Below are 19735 nucleotides of genomic sequence, written 5' to 3'. Positions count from 1 at the left end.
GTGCGAGGCCTTAGGCAACCGCCTAATTTGCCTAATTAAACAGCCAGCTCTGTTCAGGGGGCAACCTTATGTTCAGCCATCTTAAGAGGGGCGGATCGTCCATGTGTATAATGGTATAATAATATGGAAATGTACACCCATGTATTAACCATGCCCCCTTCCCTATCTGTGATTGGATGATTGTCCCCACTATAAATGCTCTGTCCCACGCCTTTTATTAAACAGATAACATTTGGCTACAACCACTGCCTCGTCTTTTTCCTGTGTCCAATTAGAAGTTATCTCTTCAGTACTCATTGACTATTCATACACAGACACCAATTGTGATTTAACCACTTCAGCCCCGAGCCTCTTTCTGAGATTTGGTGTTTACAAGTTAAAATCATTTTTTTTTGCTAGAAAATTACTTAGAACCCCCAAACATCATACATTTTTTTTTTAACACCCTAAAGAATAAAACGGCGGTCGTTGCAATACTTTCTGTCACATCGTATTTGCGCAGCGGTCTTACGAGCGCACTTTTTTTTTTTTTTTAAATACACTTTTTTTTTAAATAAAAAATAAGACAACAGTAAAGTTAGCCCAATTTTTTTACATTGTGAAAGATAATGTTACGCCGAGTAAATCGATACCCAACATGTCACGCTTCAAAATTGCGCCCGCTCGTGGAATGGCAAAACAACGTTTACCCTTAAAAATCTCCATAGGCGATGTTTAATAATTTCTACAGGTTACCAGTTTTTAGTAACAGATGAGGTCACGTGAGCACCCTAGTAACAATACCTCCCAGCTGAGCTGCTGTAATATGCACGTAGTGCGGTCACTCAGCAGTACTATGAGTTGCATTGTGCATTGTCCTGGAGAAACAGGGCACCCTTAGTGATGATCAAACCAGGCTGTTATTTTCCGCAGATGAGTAAGCACATCACTCAGAACACCACAGTATTATTCACTGTTGATAGTGGCACCACTGGGTAGAAAATCCCAGTGAATACAGAGAAAGATTTGTCTCTTGTGCAATTTCACAACAGTTTATGCGTTGATTATCCAGGATCAGGCATTCCACCATGGTTGGGATCGTCATTGACGGATGCACGGCCATCTTTGAAACATTTACAACTAGTGTTGTCCACTTTTTTAAGACCGGGTACAAGTACTGATACCTATAGGTAGATTCAAAGGGCCAGTTTCACAAAGAGATACGACGGTGTATCTCCTGATACGCCGTCGTATCTCTGAGTTGTGCCGGTCGTATCTATGCGCCTGATTCATAGAATCAGTTACGCATAGATATGGCTAAGATCCGACAGTGTTACACTGTGTTACACCGTCGGATCTTATTTTCAATTTCAAAATGGCGCCGGGGGCGTTCCCGCTGATTTACGTTGAATAATATGTAAATCAGCGAGATACGCGAATTCACGAACGTACGCGGACCTGACGCAGTGTTGTTACGACATTTCCGTAACGGTTTTCCCGGCGTATACTTACCCCTGCTTCTATAAGGCGCAGCCAATGTTAAGTATAGCCGTCGTTCCCACGTCGAGTTTAAATTTCTTTACGTCGTTTGCGTACGCCGATTCAGAAACCCGCGCGTCGCAAGTTACGCTCACGTCGAAACCACTGACGTCCTAGTGACGTCAGTGGGAGCAATGCACGCCGGGAAATTTTATCAGTAATAGACACACTTGCCACTTACTACAGTGTGTGTTACCGCCATGCTAGCATCCCTTTTTATACCCCTAAAATTAAAAGTCCTGGTTTGATTTGAACACCCCTCGTATATAAATATACGCAGTATAAGGTTTGCATACCGTGGCAGAAATTGTGAAATCTTGGCAATAATATTCAAAATCTGACTGATAATTCTTTTTTTTAAGGATAGTGATCATAAAAAGCCATTTATTATCATAGTTGTTTGGCTCCTTTTTTTTTAATCATAATGATACTAGCGGCGCTCACGTGAGGATGTGAGGACGCGCTGCGCTCTTGGGTGAGGAGGGAGAGGCATAGCAGACATAGGAGGAAGGACGGAGTGAGAGCGAGGCTTCCCCCATGCTTGCGTACACGCCGTACAGCCTCCTATTCGGCTTACCAGGGAGCCGCCGAGACCGCTCGAATCCCACCGTCATGCGAGCCGGAGATAGCCGGAGATAGCTGCTGACCTGCGCCGCACCACGTAGAGGCATATGTCAGACGGAGCCTACGCAGACGCTTGGGGAAAGGCATAGGAGGACGAGCGGGGTAAGCCCAGGGGGGGACGGCATCCGCGGACCACACGCTCCCCAGCTTGGCTACAAACGTGAGTATGGTGAGTCAGTGACATGCTGAGCTCGGATGATATGCCTATACTCCGTACAGTGGACCCAGAAGATATGAGGTAATCTTTTTAAAGACCGGTATAAAGTTTCATCACAGAAGTTTGGAAGAGTGGTATATCTATGGGAACACTGTTGTTAACCTATGTGAACACTGTTACAAAAAAGAGACACATCAGACCCGGTGGGAGAATTTAGTCCTTGATGCCTTACATGTTGCACACTGCATGTCGTTTATTCACTCCCTCCCTTTGTATGAGAAGATACCCCCAATAGGACATAAAAAAATACAGGTTATTGTATTGGGGAAAGGCATTTTACAAGGCTTGAAGGGACATAGAATTATCCCCCATACGTGAACAGGAGGATCCACACTACAGAGAGACCGGGAGTTTAAAGATCGGCAGTAGCGGCCGGCCCTGATTGACCCCGAATAAATGGGTAGATAAGGACAACAGACGGACCAAGGGAGACTAAAAAAAAAAAAAAAAAATCTCAACAGTAGAAACACAGAGCAGGCAAACCTGCAATTCCGTATAAACATATATTTTCTCCTTATCCTTACATTACCATGGAGCTCGGGGGGGCCGTCCCTGTGCCTTTGGGTCATTGAGAGCCGAGGGGTGACTTTGGGGACCTGGGGACCTCCGGTGGTGCGGGACTCTCCCTCCTCCTTTTCTGTGGTCTTGCACTCTCTTAGGCCATGTAACTAGGCAGAAAAGAGACTGAGAGGAAACTTAAAGTGACTCTATTTCCATCTTCCGACTGCCTTTACAGTAAACACTAAACAGGGAAATCACTGGCTAAATAATTCCTCTAGTAGAAAGGGACATTACTTCCCTCGGAAGCAGACCCGGTGATAACCAAAATTATTAATAAACATATGTAACATATGTGAAATAGGGGAGGAACCCTATGGGAAGAGGAGAGGGGCGGTAAGGTAAAAGGGAGGATAATACATACCCTTTTTGCTTTTTTTTTTTTTTTGCTTTTTCTTTGGCCTCTACTTCATTTCTTTCTTTTTTCCTTTCCCTCCCTACTTTATTATTAGGGGGGAGAGGGGAAGGAAGGGAAGGGAAAATACCTCGAAGCCCCCAGTACCCGACAGAGTATCCCCGTCCATATTAAGTCTGCTTTTTTTTCTCCGTTTAAATAAATTTTTCTTTTTTCTGCTGGAAACAAAAAGCCAAGCTGGGGAAGAGAATTAGAAGGAAGGCAATTAATATGAGCAGAATGATAAGTAGATCAACAAAGGGAGGAACTCACACCATCCCAAGCAACACGACAGCAACAAGTTCAATAAGACCCTTCGTGACCCGAGGAGAAAGCCCAAGAACGCTTGGCGCCCAGGGGGAAACAAAGCTGCAACAACAAGCACATAAAGCGAAAAAGACTGAAAATAAGAAGCCTCAAAGTGAAACGTCTAGAGAAACATCTATGGAATCAAGGGATGAAGGGTCCTCAATAGGGGCAATGGAAAGCAGTAGGATGGACGAACAAAGAACAGACGCCCAGCCCCTTTTAAAGGGTGAAATGGCAGAGATGTTGAAAAAAATGGAAAACACGATAATGGGTGAAATACAGAACCTACGGACTGATTTGGGCCATATGCTCTCCAGACTTGAATCAGTAGAGGAACAAATAGAGAAACAAGAAAAAGAGTCAAACTCACTAAAAGATCAGATCGATCAGATTCAACTCCAACAGAGGCACATTCTCTATAAACTAGAAGATCAGGAAAACAGAAACCGGAGACAAAACCTGAGGATAAGGTTAATACCAGAGAAGAAGGGGGAAGACCTCAGGATGATAACACAGACGATATTTAATTCACTACTGGAAAGATCGGCGGAAAATCCAGTTATGACTGAAAGGGTGCATCGAGTAGGAAACCCGAAAAGAATGTCCTCGGAGCGACCCAGAGATGTTATAATAAGGTTTAGATTCTTTGTAGACAGGGAAGAAATCTGGAAGAAGCTCAGGGGACAACCCCCGATAGTTTTTGAAGGGGTGAACCTCCAGATTTTCACCGATGTTGCCCCAGAAACTCTGTCCAGGAGATGGCTGCTAAAACCTCTCCTAAAACAGATGACGGATTTGAATATCAAATACACCTGGGGGTTCCCGGCCTGCTTAATCAGGACAAGAGAGGGAAGATCTGCAACATTGAGATTCCCCGAGGACTTAAACGAGTTCTGCAGGAAACTGGACATTCGGGTGCCGGATCTGCCGGGCTGGAGTTAGGGGGGGGAGGGGAGTACGAGAGGGGGGCTCTATCTGGAGGCCCCCCATCCTCTCCTTCCCTCTCTGGCCGGACCGGTCTTTAGGCACACCATGTCTTTTCCAGATCACCTCTCCTTATTCCTTTTTTTTTTTCGATGGCTCCCTGGGTTTGTTTGTTCTCCTCTTTTTTTTTTTCTCTTTCTTTTTTCTCCTTTTTTTTTTCTCCCTCCCCCCTGTCTGCCTCTGGGACCCGAGAGGGCCCCACGGTGGACATGGGGGGAGATGAGTGCAATTTGCCCCCCACCTCCTCTGTCCAAAAGATAGGGGAGGGGGGAGGAAAATCCCAAACCTCACCCAGAGAGATCTGAACCAAGATATGGTAGTTGGTTCAGGGGTCTTTAAGAGGCCAATCGGGAGGGGGGGAAGGGGGGGTTAGAGGGAGGGCCGATACCCTGTCTCATTGGGGAAGGGGGGGAGGGTTAGAGGTGGGGAGGGAGGGGAGGGTCGATACCCTGTCTCACCCAGACAACTAGAAGAGAGCGTAGCTAGTAGAAGGGAAAACTGCAGACCCAGATTTAGTGACGATGGAAGGGAGTATATAAAAAAAATGAAGATGCCAGTAATTAAATGTCTCTCATATAACGGAAAGGGTCTAAACAGCCCATACAAGAGACATAAGGTGCTAAAGGAATTGAAATATTATAGGGCAGATATCGCCTTCCTACAAGAGACCCATCTGACAATAGGATCAAATGTAAGGATATACTCGCCAGACTTTCCCACTTGGTACTACGGAGACACCATCTCCAAGAGGGCCAGAGGGGTAGCAATTGGGATAGCTAGGGGAACTAGGTTTGTGCTTACGGACAGACTAACGGACCCAGAAGGGAGATTCCTCTTTTTGAGAGGAAAATTGGAGGAGGAAGAGTATACCCTTGTAAACGTATATGCACCTAACACCTCCCCGATGAAATACATATTGGGAATTCTAGGGAAATTAAAAGACTTTAGTAGGGGAAAGATAATATTAGGAGGAGACCTAAATTTTTGTATGGACCCAAAAGTAGATAAGTCACACCGGACATTAGAAACTCAGGATACACAACTAAGAAAGGCCAAAGCTGGCTTACATAGAAGTCAGCTAGTGGATACATGGAGGATTTTTAATCCTAGTCATCGAGATTATACCTTTTTTTCCCAGGTACATGGTAGTTATTCTCGGATCGATCACATCTTTGTAGATCATAGAATGTTGGAGGAGGTGGTCGAGACGAGAATAGAGCCCATGACGATCTCTGACCATGCGCCCATTAGCATATCTATAAAAATCTCAGGTAATCAGAGGCCCTATCACAGCTGGAGACTAAATGAGGAACTACTGATTGAGGAGAATAGCCTAACAAGGGTTAAAAAAGAACTAGAAGAATATTTTAAGATCAATGAGACAGAGGAAATCTCGGCGGCAACCCTATGGGATGCCCACAAGGCAGTGATAAGAGGGGTTCTGATTTCGGAAGGAGCAAGGAGAAAAAAGGAAGCGATTGGTAAAAAAGTAAAACTAATAGACGAGATCTTCAGCTTAGAACAAAAACACAAAAAAGAAGCAAAGCAACGAGATGTATACTTAACACTTGTTAACAAACGAAATAAACTTAAAGATCTCATGGATCAGGAAACAAGAAAATAATTTAACTCAATAGCAAGGGAAAGATATAGGTGGGGAAATAAAACAAGCAAACATCTGGCACGGCTGGTGCAAAAAAAGAAATCAAGGAATTATATTGATAAAATTAAAAACGAAAAAGGAGGGGTTTCCCATACAACAAAAGAAATAGCTGAAACATTTAGACTATATTATGAAAAATTATATTCAGTTGAACAAAAGAACTGGCAGATAGGAGAGAAAGAAAATAAGATCACAACCTTCTTAAAAGAAGCAAGACTCCCAAAAATTAGTCAAATTAATGCCGGGGAGATGGATAGGCCAATCACGGAAAATGAAATCAAGTTAGCATTAACAAACTCAGCCTCAGGTAAAAGTCCAGGCCCAGATGTAAAGAGATACTACTACCAAGGCTATGTAAGTACTTTAACGGCCTCGGGAAGGGGTACAAATTTAGCACGGAGGCCTCGGAAGCAATTATTACTGTTATCCCGAAAGAAGGCAAAGACAAGGAAAGCTGCTCGGGCTACCGGCCAATATCCCTGCTTAACACTGATATAAAACTGTTTGCAAGGATATTGGCCGGGAGAGTTAAACAGGAAATGAATAAATTAGTGCACCCGGATCAGACAGGTTTCATTCAGGGGCGAGAGGGGAGAGATAACGGAGTAAGAACACTTTTGATAATCCGGAAAATGAGGACAATGGGGTCCCCAGGTCTACTCCTGTCGATAGACGCAGAGAAAGCGTTCGACAGGGTAGACTGGGGACTCATGCTTTCTACTTTAAAGGAAATGGGGTTTGGCCAGGGGATGATGAACTGGGTGGCCGCCCTCTATCAGTCCCCTATGGCAAAAATAAAAATAAATGGTAGCTTCTCGCAAACATTTCAAATGAAAAATGGAACGAGGCAGGGGTGTCCATTGTCACCACTGTTGTTTGTGTTGTCAATGGAACCCCTGCTAGCCAAGATTCGCAACAGTCAAAAAATAAAAGGGATCAAAATAGGAGAGGAGGAACACAAACTCGCAGCCTTTGCAGACGACGTCCTCTTCTACTTAACCGAACCCAAAACATCAATCCCAAACTTATTAAGCCTTTGCTATGAATATGGAGAAATTTCAAATTTTAAATTAAATATCACCAAAACGGAGATCGTGAGCATAAACGTTAGTAAGACAGAAGAAAAATCCCTGAAAATGAACCATCGTTTCGCTTGGGTCAGTGAACTTAAATATCTTGGGATTTTGTTAGCAAAATCAATAAAAAAAACCTACGCGATAAACTTCATCCCATTGTTAAACGAAATTAAGAAAGAGACAAAAAGGGTGGAAAATAGAGCAATATCATGGATAGGACGAATTAACTATTGCAAAATGGTCATCATGCCAAAGGTCCTATATAAATTCCAGATGATCCCCATAGCCATCCCAAGAACGCTACTCTCGGCCCTTAACAAATTAATTATGAATTTCATATGGAAGAACAAGAAACATAGGATATCTTCCCAAACATTGAGGCAATCAAAAAAAAAGGGAGGACTCGCCGTTCCGGATGTTAAGAGATATTACGATGCGGTTATATTAACAAGAGTGGTGGAGTGGGCTAGAGTCAAAGAAAAAAGGTGGGTAAGTTTAGAAAATGAATTATCACAGGCAAGGTTAGATAAGATAATTTGGAACCCCCCCAAATTTAGGACACTGGATATAAACATACACGAGATAACAAAAAAGGCACTGAAAACATGGGACATAGTATATAAAAAAATTGAGAAGGAATATAACTCACCTCTCATAGCACTGAAAAACAATGATTTTTTTGCACCGGGTAAGACACAAGTGGGGGGGCATTGGATAAAAAAAGACACTGCACAATTAAGAGACATAATGCGTGAGGGTCACATTAGAACACTGCAGGAGTTAAAACTTGATAAAAATTTAATGGAAATCAATGAGTGGAGGTATCGGCAGCTAAACCATTTTATTCAAGGTCTCCCACAACCATTGAGGTCAGGAGACCAGTTGTCAGATTTGGAAAAAATCTGTACCACAGAAACATCTAAAGGTACTGTTTCAAAACTATATAGGATCTTATTGAAAACGGGGGAGCTGAGTATTCCTCCATTCATTGAAAAATGGGAAAGGGAACTGGGCACACAGCGGGATAGGACCACAATAGAGAAAATGTTGACTCTGACTCACTCCTCCGCGGTGGATAGCCGCACGGCGGAAATGTGCTTTAAATGCATTGCCGGTTGGTATATGACACCGGATAAATTAAAAAAATGTAAAGAGGGGCAGACAGGGGACTGCTGGAGGGGCTGCAGATCACCAGGAAATATGGCACACCTTTGGTGGGGATGCCCCAAGATAAAAAAGTATTGGGAAAATGTATTGGGTTGCGTGGAAGAGATCACAAAGGAAAAGATAAAGATGGACCCATGGGTCGTTTTATTTCACGGGGGAGAAGAAGGCATTAAAAGGTACAGGGAATCACTGATACCGCACCTCCTGAACGCCGCCAAGAGATTAATCCCTAGAAGGTGGCAAGATCCAGACCCCCCTCAAATGTGGGAATGGATCGATGCGGTCGAAGAAACATACAAAATGGAAGAACTGAAAGAGGGTTTAGAGGGCAATAATATCTTAAAAAATGGGAAAACTGGAGGCTTTTCAAGAAAACATGGAGTTACGCAGAAAAGTTAAGGGAAGAAATTTAAACGCTCCCTTAGAAGAAAATTAGAAAGATTTATAGGTCTGAAGACAGGGCTCAAGTCCTGCAGGAACGCGTGGGAACGGAGTTCCTGCACTTTTTTCACAGCAGGAACTCAGTTCCCTTTGCAGGACTAGAGCAGCCGAGCCGCCCAAGCCAATCCTTCACTAAGTGGCGATGCCCAGCTCGAGTCACTGTCAGGGGCAGGCGAACCTTAGTAATCCTTTATGTTACTGGCCGCTTCCTGTATATGGATTCATCGGGTAGTGTGCGGGTATTCTGTCACTTCCTCGATGCCGCAATGTCTCCTGGGAGCTTTTGTCATTGTTCCCAGGAGACATTGCGGAGGTCTGCCGCGAGTTATCGTGGGATTTAGAAAAAAACATGCGGTTTAGTAATCATGCATATGAGTGTATCCTTTTTTTTTTTTTTTTGGTGGGGGAGTGGATCTTGGGTGGGAGTTCCCACACTTTTTTCCCCAGGACTTGACCCCTGTCTGAAGAGAATATCTAAGGTGAGACGGGGGGGGGGGGGGGGGTGGGGGTAAGGGGGGGGTAAAAACTTGAAATGGTTAATTTTTGGGGTTTTCTTTTTTTTTTGTTTGCTCTTTGCAAATGGAGTAATACATGGGTTCATACAGGGTTATTTGTATATGTGCATGATACAATAGCATATGAAAAAAAAAAAAAAAAAAACGAAACCAGAACAAAAAGGAAAAGAAATAAAATAAATAAATAAAGAGGAATAAAAAAATAAAAATAAAAAAGAGGAAGAGAAACCCACATAAAGAAAAGCGACACTAATGATGCGAAACCAAAATAGAGATGCAATGGGCTGGTACGCAGAACATGAGCATAAATACGCACTCTATGAGGTAGAGTCTGAAGTGAAAAAAAAAAAAAAAAAAATAATGATACTAGCAATCACCCAAATGATCCTGATCAAACTTTACCATCCCCTGAAATGTATAGCCTTGGTACAGGCACACAAGGTGACACACACACAGGTTAAAATTGCAATTAAAGGTTTGTTTCCCAAATCTGTGGCTTTTAAATTGCAATTAGTGTCTGTATATACAGTAAATAGTCAGTAAGCTTATTAACTCTCACGTGGATGCACTGAGCAGGCTAGATACTGAGCCATGGGGATGGGAAAAGAACTGTCAAAAGACCTGCGTAACTAGGTAATGGAACTTTATAAAGATGGAAAAGGATATAAAAGGATATCCAAAGCCTTGAATATGCCAGTTAGTACTGTTCACATCACATATTAAGAAGTGAAAAATTCAGAGATCTCCTGATACAAAGCCAAGGTCAGGTAGACCAAGAAAGATTGCAACCACAACTGCCAGAAGAATTGTTTGGGATACAAAGAAAAACACACAGGTAACCTCAGCAGAAATACAGGCTGTTCTAGAAAAAAAAGTGAGGTTGTTTTCAACCGGTTCCCGACCGGCTCACTCAGATATAGTGCGGCAGAATGGCGCTCCTGGGCGAAACCCCCGTACGGGGACGTCCTTCTTTTCGGGCCACCCTGTGCTGTGAGAGGACAGGAGACATATCTGTAGGTACCTTAACCTGCCCAGCCCTGGTGTCCCTATAACTGGATTGTTATGCCCAGGGGGCAGGAAGGTCTGTGTATGAACACATACAATTTGTGCAGTCAGGGCCAAAATTAGGGGGGGGGGGACAGGGGAGAACCTACCCTGGGCGCCGCATTGAGAGGGGCGGTGCTGACAGGAGCATCGGCAGCTGTATCCCTTCTCCTGTGAGCCCAGCACTGGGAGCGAGGAGGAGAGAGCTAGTGTGGACTGTGTTCTCTCTCCCTCTGTTGTTCCCCCCCACACCCCCCCCCCCCCTGAAGCTGTTTCTGGGTCTGCTCACAACTTGTAGTAGGGGCGGACTTCAGGCACTACCTGGCGGGAGGGTGAGGGGAGAACAGGATAGGAGGGGGAGGAGAACACCATCAAGGGGGCACTGCTGTAGGGGGCTTGGCCAGCAGGGGGATCGGTGGGGCGGGGAGGCACAAATGCAGAACGATGCCCTGTACTGGTCTCTTCAGCAGCTGAAAGCCGGTTTCTCCCCCTCTCCCCCACCAGCTTTCAGCTGCTAGAGGGAGACACTCTCTCTCACCCCTCTCTTTTTTTCTCACCCCTCTCTCTTTCAGTCCCCTCTATCCTCCCTCTCACCTCGTCCTTTTTTTCTCCCCCCTCTCTCACCCCCTCTCTTCTTTCTCTCTCTTACCTCCCTTCTGACCCCCTTTCTCTCACCACCCTCTCTCTCACCCCCTCTCTCTCCTCACCCTCTTTCTTTGGCTCCTCTCACCCTTCTCTCTCTCACCCCCTCTCTCTCTCTCTCTCATCTCTCTCTCTCTCACACCCTCGTTCTCGCTCTCTCATCTCTCTCTCTCCCCCTCTTTCTCTCCCCCTTCTCTCTCATCCCCCCTCTCTCTCACCCCCCTCTCTATCTCTCTGTCTCACCCGCTCTCTGTCTGTTACCCACTCTCCTCCCTCAACACCCTCTCTCACATCCCCATCTCTCCTTCCTCACCCCCTCTCCCTCTCACCACTATTCTCTCATGTCTCCTCTCCCTCTGACCCCCTCTCTCTCACCCCTGTCTCTCCACCCCCTTTCTCTCTTTCCAACCCCCATCTCTAAGTCCCCTCTCTCTCCCCACCCTCTTTCTCTCTCCTATCTCTCACCCCCCTCTCTCTCTCACCCCCCTCTTTCTCACCCCATCCTCTCTATCTCTTAACCCCTCTCTCTCTCACTCCCCTCCCTCTAACCCCCTTTATCTCTCACTCCCCTCTCTTTCTCTCTTACATCCTCTCCCTCACCCTGTCTCTCACCTCCTTCTCTCTCACCCCTCTCTCTCACACATTCCCTCACCTTCCTCTCTCTCTCTCTCTCTGTCACACCCCCCCCCCCTGCCCCCTTAGTTCTCTCTTTCTCTCTCCCCTTCTCTCTCACACCCCCTTTTTGACCTCCCTTTCTCTCCCCTAACCTCCCCCCTCCTCCTCTCTCTCCCCTACTTTCCCATCTCTCTTCCTTCTTCTCTCACTCCCTCCACCATCTCTTCCTCTCTGTTTTTTTTTTTAGCAGGAGTTTCTGTCATCTTTTTAGGTTCTCAGTAAAAAATTTGCTCTGTTAGTAGATTTTCCATGTTTTGTAATAAAGTAATACAAATGAAAACTACGGACACCAACCTCTATCCCAATAGAAAAAAAAATAGTTTGCTGTAACTGTTTATACAGTACTAGCTTGTTTGGCTTCAATTTGTTAGTGTATTTAAATCTGTTATTCCATCTAAGTCTACCTTCCCCCAAGACTGACAATGCTGCTGTCTAAAGGTGCCCCCTGTGTGCCTTCATCTAGGGTGGGGGCACTCTAATACCTGTGTGTTACCAGGTGAAAACAGAGAGGGAAAAAAGCCTAAAAAAACTAATGTAGCCAACACATCTAATGATTGGTAAACTTAAGTATTTTACATTTTTGGCTTTGGGTTTAAGTTAAAAAAATGAATACAATTTTAATGTATTAAATAAAATAAAAATATATATAATAATATAATTTAAATAATAACGGACCCCTGCCTGCATGCACATACACGCATTTGCATACAAAAAACATATATTACACAACACATACTAGGACATTCTGAAATGAAAGGAATCATTCTAGGGAAATTATTTACTTATTTTGCAAAAAATAAATAAGAAAACTTTGGCTTTTGGGAGCACTCAAATGAATTTGGGTATATATATATATATATATATATATATATATATTTTTTTTTTTTAACTGAACATATAGATTTAAAAAAAACAGGTACCTAAGTATCATGTGAGATAAAAATAATTGCAACTCCCTGCTTAAAATATATATATATATATATATATATATATATATATATATATATATATATATATATATATCATGTTTTATTGGAAACTTTGGCAAAATGTGTGCAGCATTGAAAGCGTTAAGGAATCAGTATGTAAAATATTGTGTACTCATACCTTGCCAGGGGCCAATGGGGAGCGATCATATTTCAGTTGTAGTTACTGTCAACATTCCAGAACTGTCTGCACGGCATTATCGTGATCTTTAGTCGAAATGCACATACGCCTCTTACCAGATAGTGTGGACCATAATGGTCATAAAGGCATAAGATAACCTGACCTCTGAGATAGGCGATGGCTGCTCAGCAGCAGCTCCAAATAGATTGGGGATAAGAAAAATAAACAAGCATAGTGAAGCCTGCTAACATTTGAATTTTTATTTATAATGTATAAGAAGTATCTTAGGCAACTTGTAAACAGGCAAAAAGCATATAAAGACCAGCAGGCCAAACTCCTATGAAGACGCCATTGATTCCGAAACGCATCCTTATTGGCTGTTACTGATGACACCACGCTTGCTAAGCCGCTACTCGTGCAGTTTTCTTCTCACGAGCCGACAGTCTGCTAGTCTTGATTTGCTTTTTGCCTGTTTACAAGTTTACCTAAGGTACTTCTTATACATTTTAAATAAAAAGATTCAAATATTAGCCGGTTTCACTATGCTTGTTTATTTTTATTATCCCCGATCTATTTGGAGATGCTGCTGATTGTTTAGTCTTCATATGGTGTTCAAATTATATATATGTTTTATATTTTTTTTATATACCTTGGTTTGCACATTTTGTTGCATTTATGATTTATTATTTGGACACTATTATTCACAGCTGGTATCATAGTTGACTGAGTGGCCTGCTTACCTTTTAACACTATATTTGACCTAGCACAGATTTTTCTTGGTTTTTATTAATCTACTAAAGGCACTTCTGCTGTGGGTTAAACTTGAGAGCAAGTTCAAATGGGGACTATGACGGGAGAACTACAGTTCCCATTAGGCTTAGTCTCCATGCCTGTGAGGGATAAGAGAGCATCTTCACGCAGGGCTGTAGTCATAGGAAGGGGGTGAGCACATTCTGCTTTCCAACATGCAAAACGGCTCAGATGCTGGTGGAAAGCAAGAAGAGGAGAGACAGGAAATGGCATTTTCAAACCTGGATTACTGTATTTTGGAGGTCAAAAGGAAAAACGAGGTAAGTGATATTTAAATGCTCTAGCTTACAGCAATCAATTGATCTAATAAAACACGAACCTTTAGTGTTCCTTTAAAGGGGTGTTCCGGGTACAAAAAAAATAAAAAATTAAAAGCCAGCAGCTACACATACTGCAGCTGTTGGCTTTTAATAAATGGAGACTTACCTGTCCTGGTGTCCCTCGATGTCGGCACCGCAGCTGATGTTTCCCATCAGCTGTCGGGTGCTGTCGTCGCCATTGCGGGTAAGGGAACACGGCTGTGTAGCCTTTCGGCTTCACGCCGGGAACCCTACTGCGCATGCGCGAGGCCAGCTCATCTCTCCTATTAGCCCCGCGGCCAGGGGAGGAGGAGGAGGGAGATCCCACGGTGACGTCACGGCCATGTCATGCCCGCGGCCAGACTCCTGGAAGTGTGGAAGGATACCTGTCTTTGACAGGTATCCTGTCCCCCCTCCCCCCGAAAAGTGGCAATTGTGGCACCAGAGGGGGGGAGGAATCCGATGAGTGGAAGTTCCACTTTAGGGTGGAACTCCGCTTTAAGCGCACAAGAACAGAGAGCTGAGGGAGGAGAAACAGCAGTACACTGAACATCCCAGTAAATGGTTGTGCCGGGGGGTTGGCGTGTCAGCACAAGTCTAATCACTGGAGGAAAGCAGACTGTGTTCCTAGCACAGCCAGAAAACTGACCATTTTGCTTAGTCAGTTTTTAATAGGAAATCAGAGGGACTAGCAGGGACACCAGGGATTTCACATAAAGGAAGCAATGCAAAGAGAACAGGAGACATTCTCATACAAGCACATGGTACAGCAGGCACATATCAAAGATTTGAAAATGTTGGCTTTACGTATTCCCTAAAGTCCATAAGATTATAGTTTTTGAGCACATTGTGGACCAGTCAGCGACAGTCCTCAATGGACATCCTCTCCCTCTGATGGATGAGACATTTTCTGGTGCACAATAAAGCATCCTTAACCCCTTAACGCCCGCCGCACGACTATTTACGTCCGCACAATGGCACGGACAGGCAGAAGGGTGTATATATACGTCATTGCCTTCTAGCGGGTGGGGGGTCCGATCGGGACCCCCTCCGCTGCGTGCGGATCCCCTCGGGGAGCGGGTCGGGACGACGGCGCGGCTATTCGTTTATAGCCGCTCCGTCGCGATCGCTCCCCGGAGCTGAAGCACGGGGAGAGCCGTATGTAAACACGGCTTCCCCGTGCTTCACTGTGGCGGCGTATCGATCGAGTGATCCCTTATATAAGGGAGACTCGATCAATGACGTCAATCCTACAGGCACACCCCCCTATAGTTGTAAACACACACAAAGTGAACACTAACTCCTACAGTGCCCCCTGTGTTTAACTCCCAAACTGCAACTGTCATTTTCACAATAAACAATGCAATTTAAATGCATTTTTTGCTGTGAAAATGACAATGGTCCCAAAAATGTGTCAAAATTGTCCGAAGTGTCCGCCATAATGTCGCAGTCACGAAAAAAATCGCTGATCGCCGCCATTAGTAGTAAAAAAAGAATAATTAATAAAAATGCAATAAAACTATCCCCTATTTTGTAAACGGTATAAATTTTGCGCAAACCAATCGATAAACGCTTATTGCGATTTTTTTTTACCAAAAATAGGTAGAAGAATACGTATCGACCTAAACTGAGGGAAAAAAAATGTTTTATATCTTTTTTTGGGGGATATTTATTATAGCAAAAAGTAAAAAATTTTCAAAATTGCCGCTCTATTTTTGTTTATAGCGCAAAAAATAAAAACCGCAGAGGTGATCAAATACCACCAAAAGAAAGCTCTATTTGTGGGGAAAAAAGGACGCCAATTTTGTTTGGGAGCCACGTCGCACGACCGCGCAATTGTCTGTTAAAGCGACGCAGTGCCGAATCGCAAAACCTGGCCTGGGCATTTAGCTGCAAAATGGTCCGGGGGTTAAGTGGTTAGAACAACACAACACATGCCAGGTGCCATCAATGCCCTCCTGTGCATTTAAATGCTCCACAAAATAGTCTGTTCAGCACCCCAAAGTGGGTGATGGCTTTTTGTAGCACAAAGTCCATGAGTTCTGGTTCCAGGGCCCTCAACCGGTCCTGTGCAAAGGGGCACCCTCAAAAAACATGTTGACTGCTCACGCAAATACCGCCAGTAACAATGTCACATATGCATATATTTTCTGCCAGCATGTGGAACTTAATGAATTTTTTTGTTTTTTCTTTTTTTTCCCTTAATTTTTTTTCTAGCCTCACCAAAAAAAGTTATGAAAAACCCCAAAAAACCAAATATTCACTTGTAGCATGCCTTGTCTGCCTGATATTTACAAAAGGTAAGTCCATAATGTTGGAGCAATTCCTTTGTCAATTCTGGTTCATTTGCTTATGGGAGAGTCTAAACCTTTTTTAGATTTTTAGGGCCAGATCCACGTAGCGTGGCGCATTATTCCGTCCGGCGTAGCGTATCTCTGATACACTACGCCACCGTAACTTACAGCGTATTTTCCTTATCCTGAAAGAATTTGCGCTGTAGGTTACGGTGGCGTAGTGTAAATTTGTCGGCGTAAGGGCGCGCAATTCAAATGGTTGAGATGGGGGCGTGTTTTATGTCAATACGTCTTGACCCGACGTAAATGAAGTTTTTTTTAAGCGGCGCATGCGCCGTCCGTGGGGGTATCCCAGTGCGCATGCTCCAAATTAACCTGCAACAAGCCAATGCTTTCGACGTGAACGTAATTCTGCGTAAAGCCCTATTCGCGAACGACTTACGCAAACAACGTACAATTTTCAAAATTCGACGCGGGGACGACGTCCATACTTAACATTGAGTACGCCTCATATAGCAGGGGTAACTTTACGCCGAAAAAAGCCTTAAGGAAACTACGTAGAAAAATGCGCCAGCCGGACGTACGTTTGTGGATTTGCGTATCTAGCTAATTTGCATACTCGACGCGGAAATCGACGGAAACGTCACCTAGTGTAAATATTCACCTTAGTTTCGACGGCGTAATAAGACGTACGCCAGTCGGATCTAGCCCAGCTTCAGGCGTATCTTGTTTTGTGGATACAAAACAAAGATACGCCGGAGAAAACTAGAAGTTACGCGGCGTATGAAATAGATACGCCAGCGTAACTTCTTTGTGGATCTGGCCCTTAATGCGTTAATGCACTCATGTCTGTGTTTTGAAAAGCGTTACATTAACCACTTCTTGACTGCTTGACTGATATACTGCTACAGGGTGACAGTTCTGTGCAGAATCACATGTATACTGTATATATATATATATATATATATATATATATATATATATATATATATATATATATATATATATATATATATGTGTGTGTGTGTAGCAGGCATTTTGAAATGCAATTTCTCCTTTTGGCCACAAGATGGAGACAGAGAAATGCTGACTTATCCTTCCAGAAAACAAAAAAAAAGGGGCGTTTCAGGAAGTGCTGGGAAGAATGAGGAGAGGAGAGGACTGAGGTGAAAGAAAGAGAAAGGGCTGACAGGAGACTAAGAGGAGATTTTTTAAAAGAGAGGGAGATACCAATGCTCAAAAAGCCCTTTTCTGGGACACAGTGACACTTAACAACGAGGAGAGCTGTCTGAGGTAAAAAGCATCTGAGGAGAACTGTCTGAGGTAAAAAAGCATCTGAGGAGAGCTGTCTGAGGTAAAAAGCATCTGAGGAGAGCGGTCTGAGGTAAAAAGCATCCAAAGAGAGCGGTCCGAGGTAAAAAAAAAGCATCTGAGGAGAGCTGTCTGAGGTAAAAAAGCATCTGAGGAGAGCTGACTGAAGTAAAAAGCATCTGAGGAGAGCTGTCTGAGGTACCAGCATCAGAGGGAGAGAGAGACATATAAAGGAGCAAGGAGGCTGAGGTGTTTTTCAGAGCAATAGAGAGAAAGATCTAGGAGCGAGTTATCAGGGCCAGTGCGGAGAGAGGACGAGGTGTCATTGGAAGCTACTACAGTGTGGGTAAGCAGTTCTGGGACCAGATCGTGGAGAGACGGGGTCACTCCCGGGATGTTGTCTTTGTCATGCTGCCTGTCAGAGTCACCTTAAGTAACCTAAGCGAGTTGACGCCTGATCGAAGAGGCAACTAAATCGGTGTTAACGGGACTGGTAAGCGGGCCTTGCAGCTAATACTTGCTACCACTGCTAGGGAATAAAGTCACTAGGAGCTACTTAACCAGTGACCCCATATCTCTGAAACTGCCTGCAGGCCTTACTGACAGCCGCAACACGCGCCAACAAGCTTTAACGAAACTTAGGACTAAGGACCCTATTTTTCCATCCATCTGCAGATCGGATCGGTCTGTGTTCATTCGATCCCCCCATAGAGGAGAACGTGGAAAAGACAGGGCGGTCCCTGCACAGTGTGCGGGGACCGCCCTGTCACCCGCCGGCTCAGCGGGGATCAACGGAGCGATCCCCACTGAGCAAGCGGAGGTTCACGGGGCGGATCATTACTGATCCCCCGTGTGAAAGGGCCCTAAGTGGTTAAAGTAACGCAGTGTCATATCAACAAAAAACTGGCCTGATCATGAATGGCGGTAATTCCTCCCGAGGGCAAGTGGTTAAAACGGCTTATTTGTTTTGAATAAGACTACGTCTCAACACACCTGCGTTATCTTTGTCAATCCAGTCTAGCAGAGAATGCACATCCGTGTATTATAGTGTGTTTTTTTTTAAACTTTATTATGTGTATTCAGGCGCCATTCAGAACCTGTTTTACCAGGTTACCAGTGGCTCGGAGTTCCTCAGACTCCAAGTGGAGAGCAGAGGTTGTTCTGGTTTCCAGTATAAGTTCTTATTGCATATAGACATGACAGAGGAGGACAGGGTGTACGGCACAGACGGGGCTCATGTTGTGGTGGTGTAAGCACTGGTGAACAAAAGTGAACCACAACAGCGGTCAGCAAGGATTTCAATGCGCTTCTTTATGTGACAACTCAGTATTAGGCCCCAGGTGTCACTCCACACAAACAAGAGTTTGGGGGATCTCTACATAAACTCTCTCCCACATAAAGAAAGGCGTTGAGCTACTAAGGATGGACACATTCCAACATGTGACCAGAGCTTTGCGTTTAAAATGATTATGTATACTTTAAAGATTCCAATACACCTCTATATGCAAGTGATTATCGGTACGGGACCCCAGGCGTCACTCTACGCGAACAGGAGTTTGGGGGTTCTCTACATCATATCACTTAAACATATAGGGATGTATTAGGCCACTAAGGGAGTTGGTATGAAATACCATCAGCCCTTAGTATAGAAAAGGTAGCAAGAACATGTTCAACAAGTTAGGACAGGGCGTATAAGCAATTTATACTTATGTCAAGCACGTAGTAATTATGAGTAGTAGTAACAACTAATAGTTGTGCATGAAAGACAATATAGCTCAGGTACTTTGAGAGTACACGTAGTAAAATAGGGGTTGTAGTAACAACTAATAGTTACGTATGAGAGGCAATAAAGCTCAGGTACTTTGAGAGTACATGTAGTAATTAGGAGTTGTAGCAACAACTAATAGTTACATATGAGAGGTGAATATAGCTCAGGGTATTTAAGTGTAGATGTCCCTTTAAGATTTTCTTAGCGAACAATCCTTTAGCACAGGGGTCTCCAAAGTTTTCAAACAAAGGGCCACTTTATTGTCCTTCAGACCTTAGGAGGGCCGGATTGTGGCCAGCGGGGGCAGAAAATGTCCTGA

The 19735-nt window shown here is 44.1% G+C and overlaps 1 protein-coding gene across 1 annotated transcript in view; it reads left to right on the top strand.

Annotated features, from left to right (window-relative positions):
• The window catches only part of LOC120921997, a 55008-nt gene that overhangs the window by 4018 nt on the left and 31255 nt on the right, over nucleotides 1-19735 (top strand). The window contains exon 3 of the mRNA XM_040334527.1: nucleotides 16261-16343. Within this exon, the coding sequence (XP_040190461.1) occupies nucleotides 16261-16343 (83 nt within the window). The remainder of the gene's footprint in view (nucleotides 1-16260; nucleotides 16344-19735) is intronic.

Source organism: Rana temporaria (assembly GCF_905171775.1).
Source record: "Rana temporaria chromosome 13 unlocalized genomic scaffold, aRanTem1.1 scaffold_258_arrow_ctg1, whole genome shotgun sequence".
Classification (NCBI taxonomy): domain Eukaryota; kingdom Metazoa; phylum Chordata; class Amphibia; order Anura; family Ranidae; genus Rana; species Rana temporaria.
Note: the sequence above shows the minus strand (reverse complement) of the source record. Positions and strands in the feature narration are given on the sequence as shown.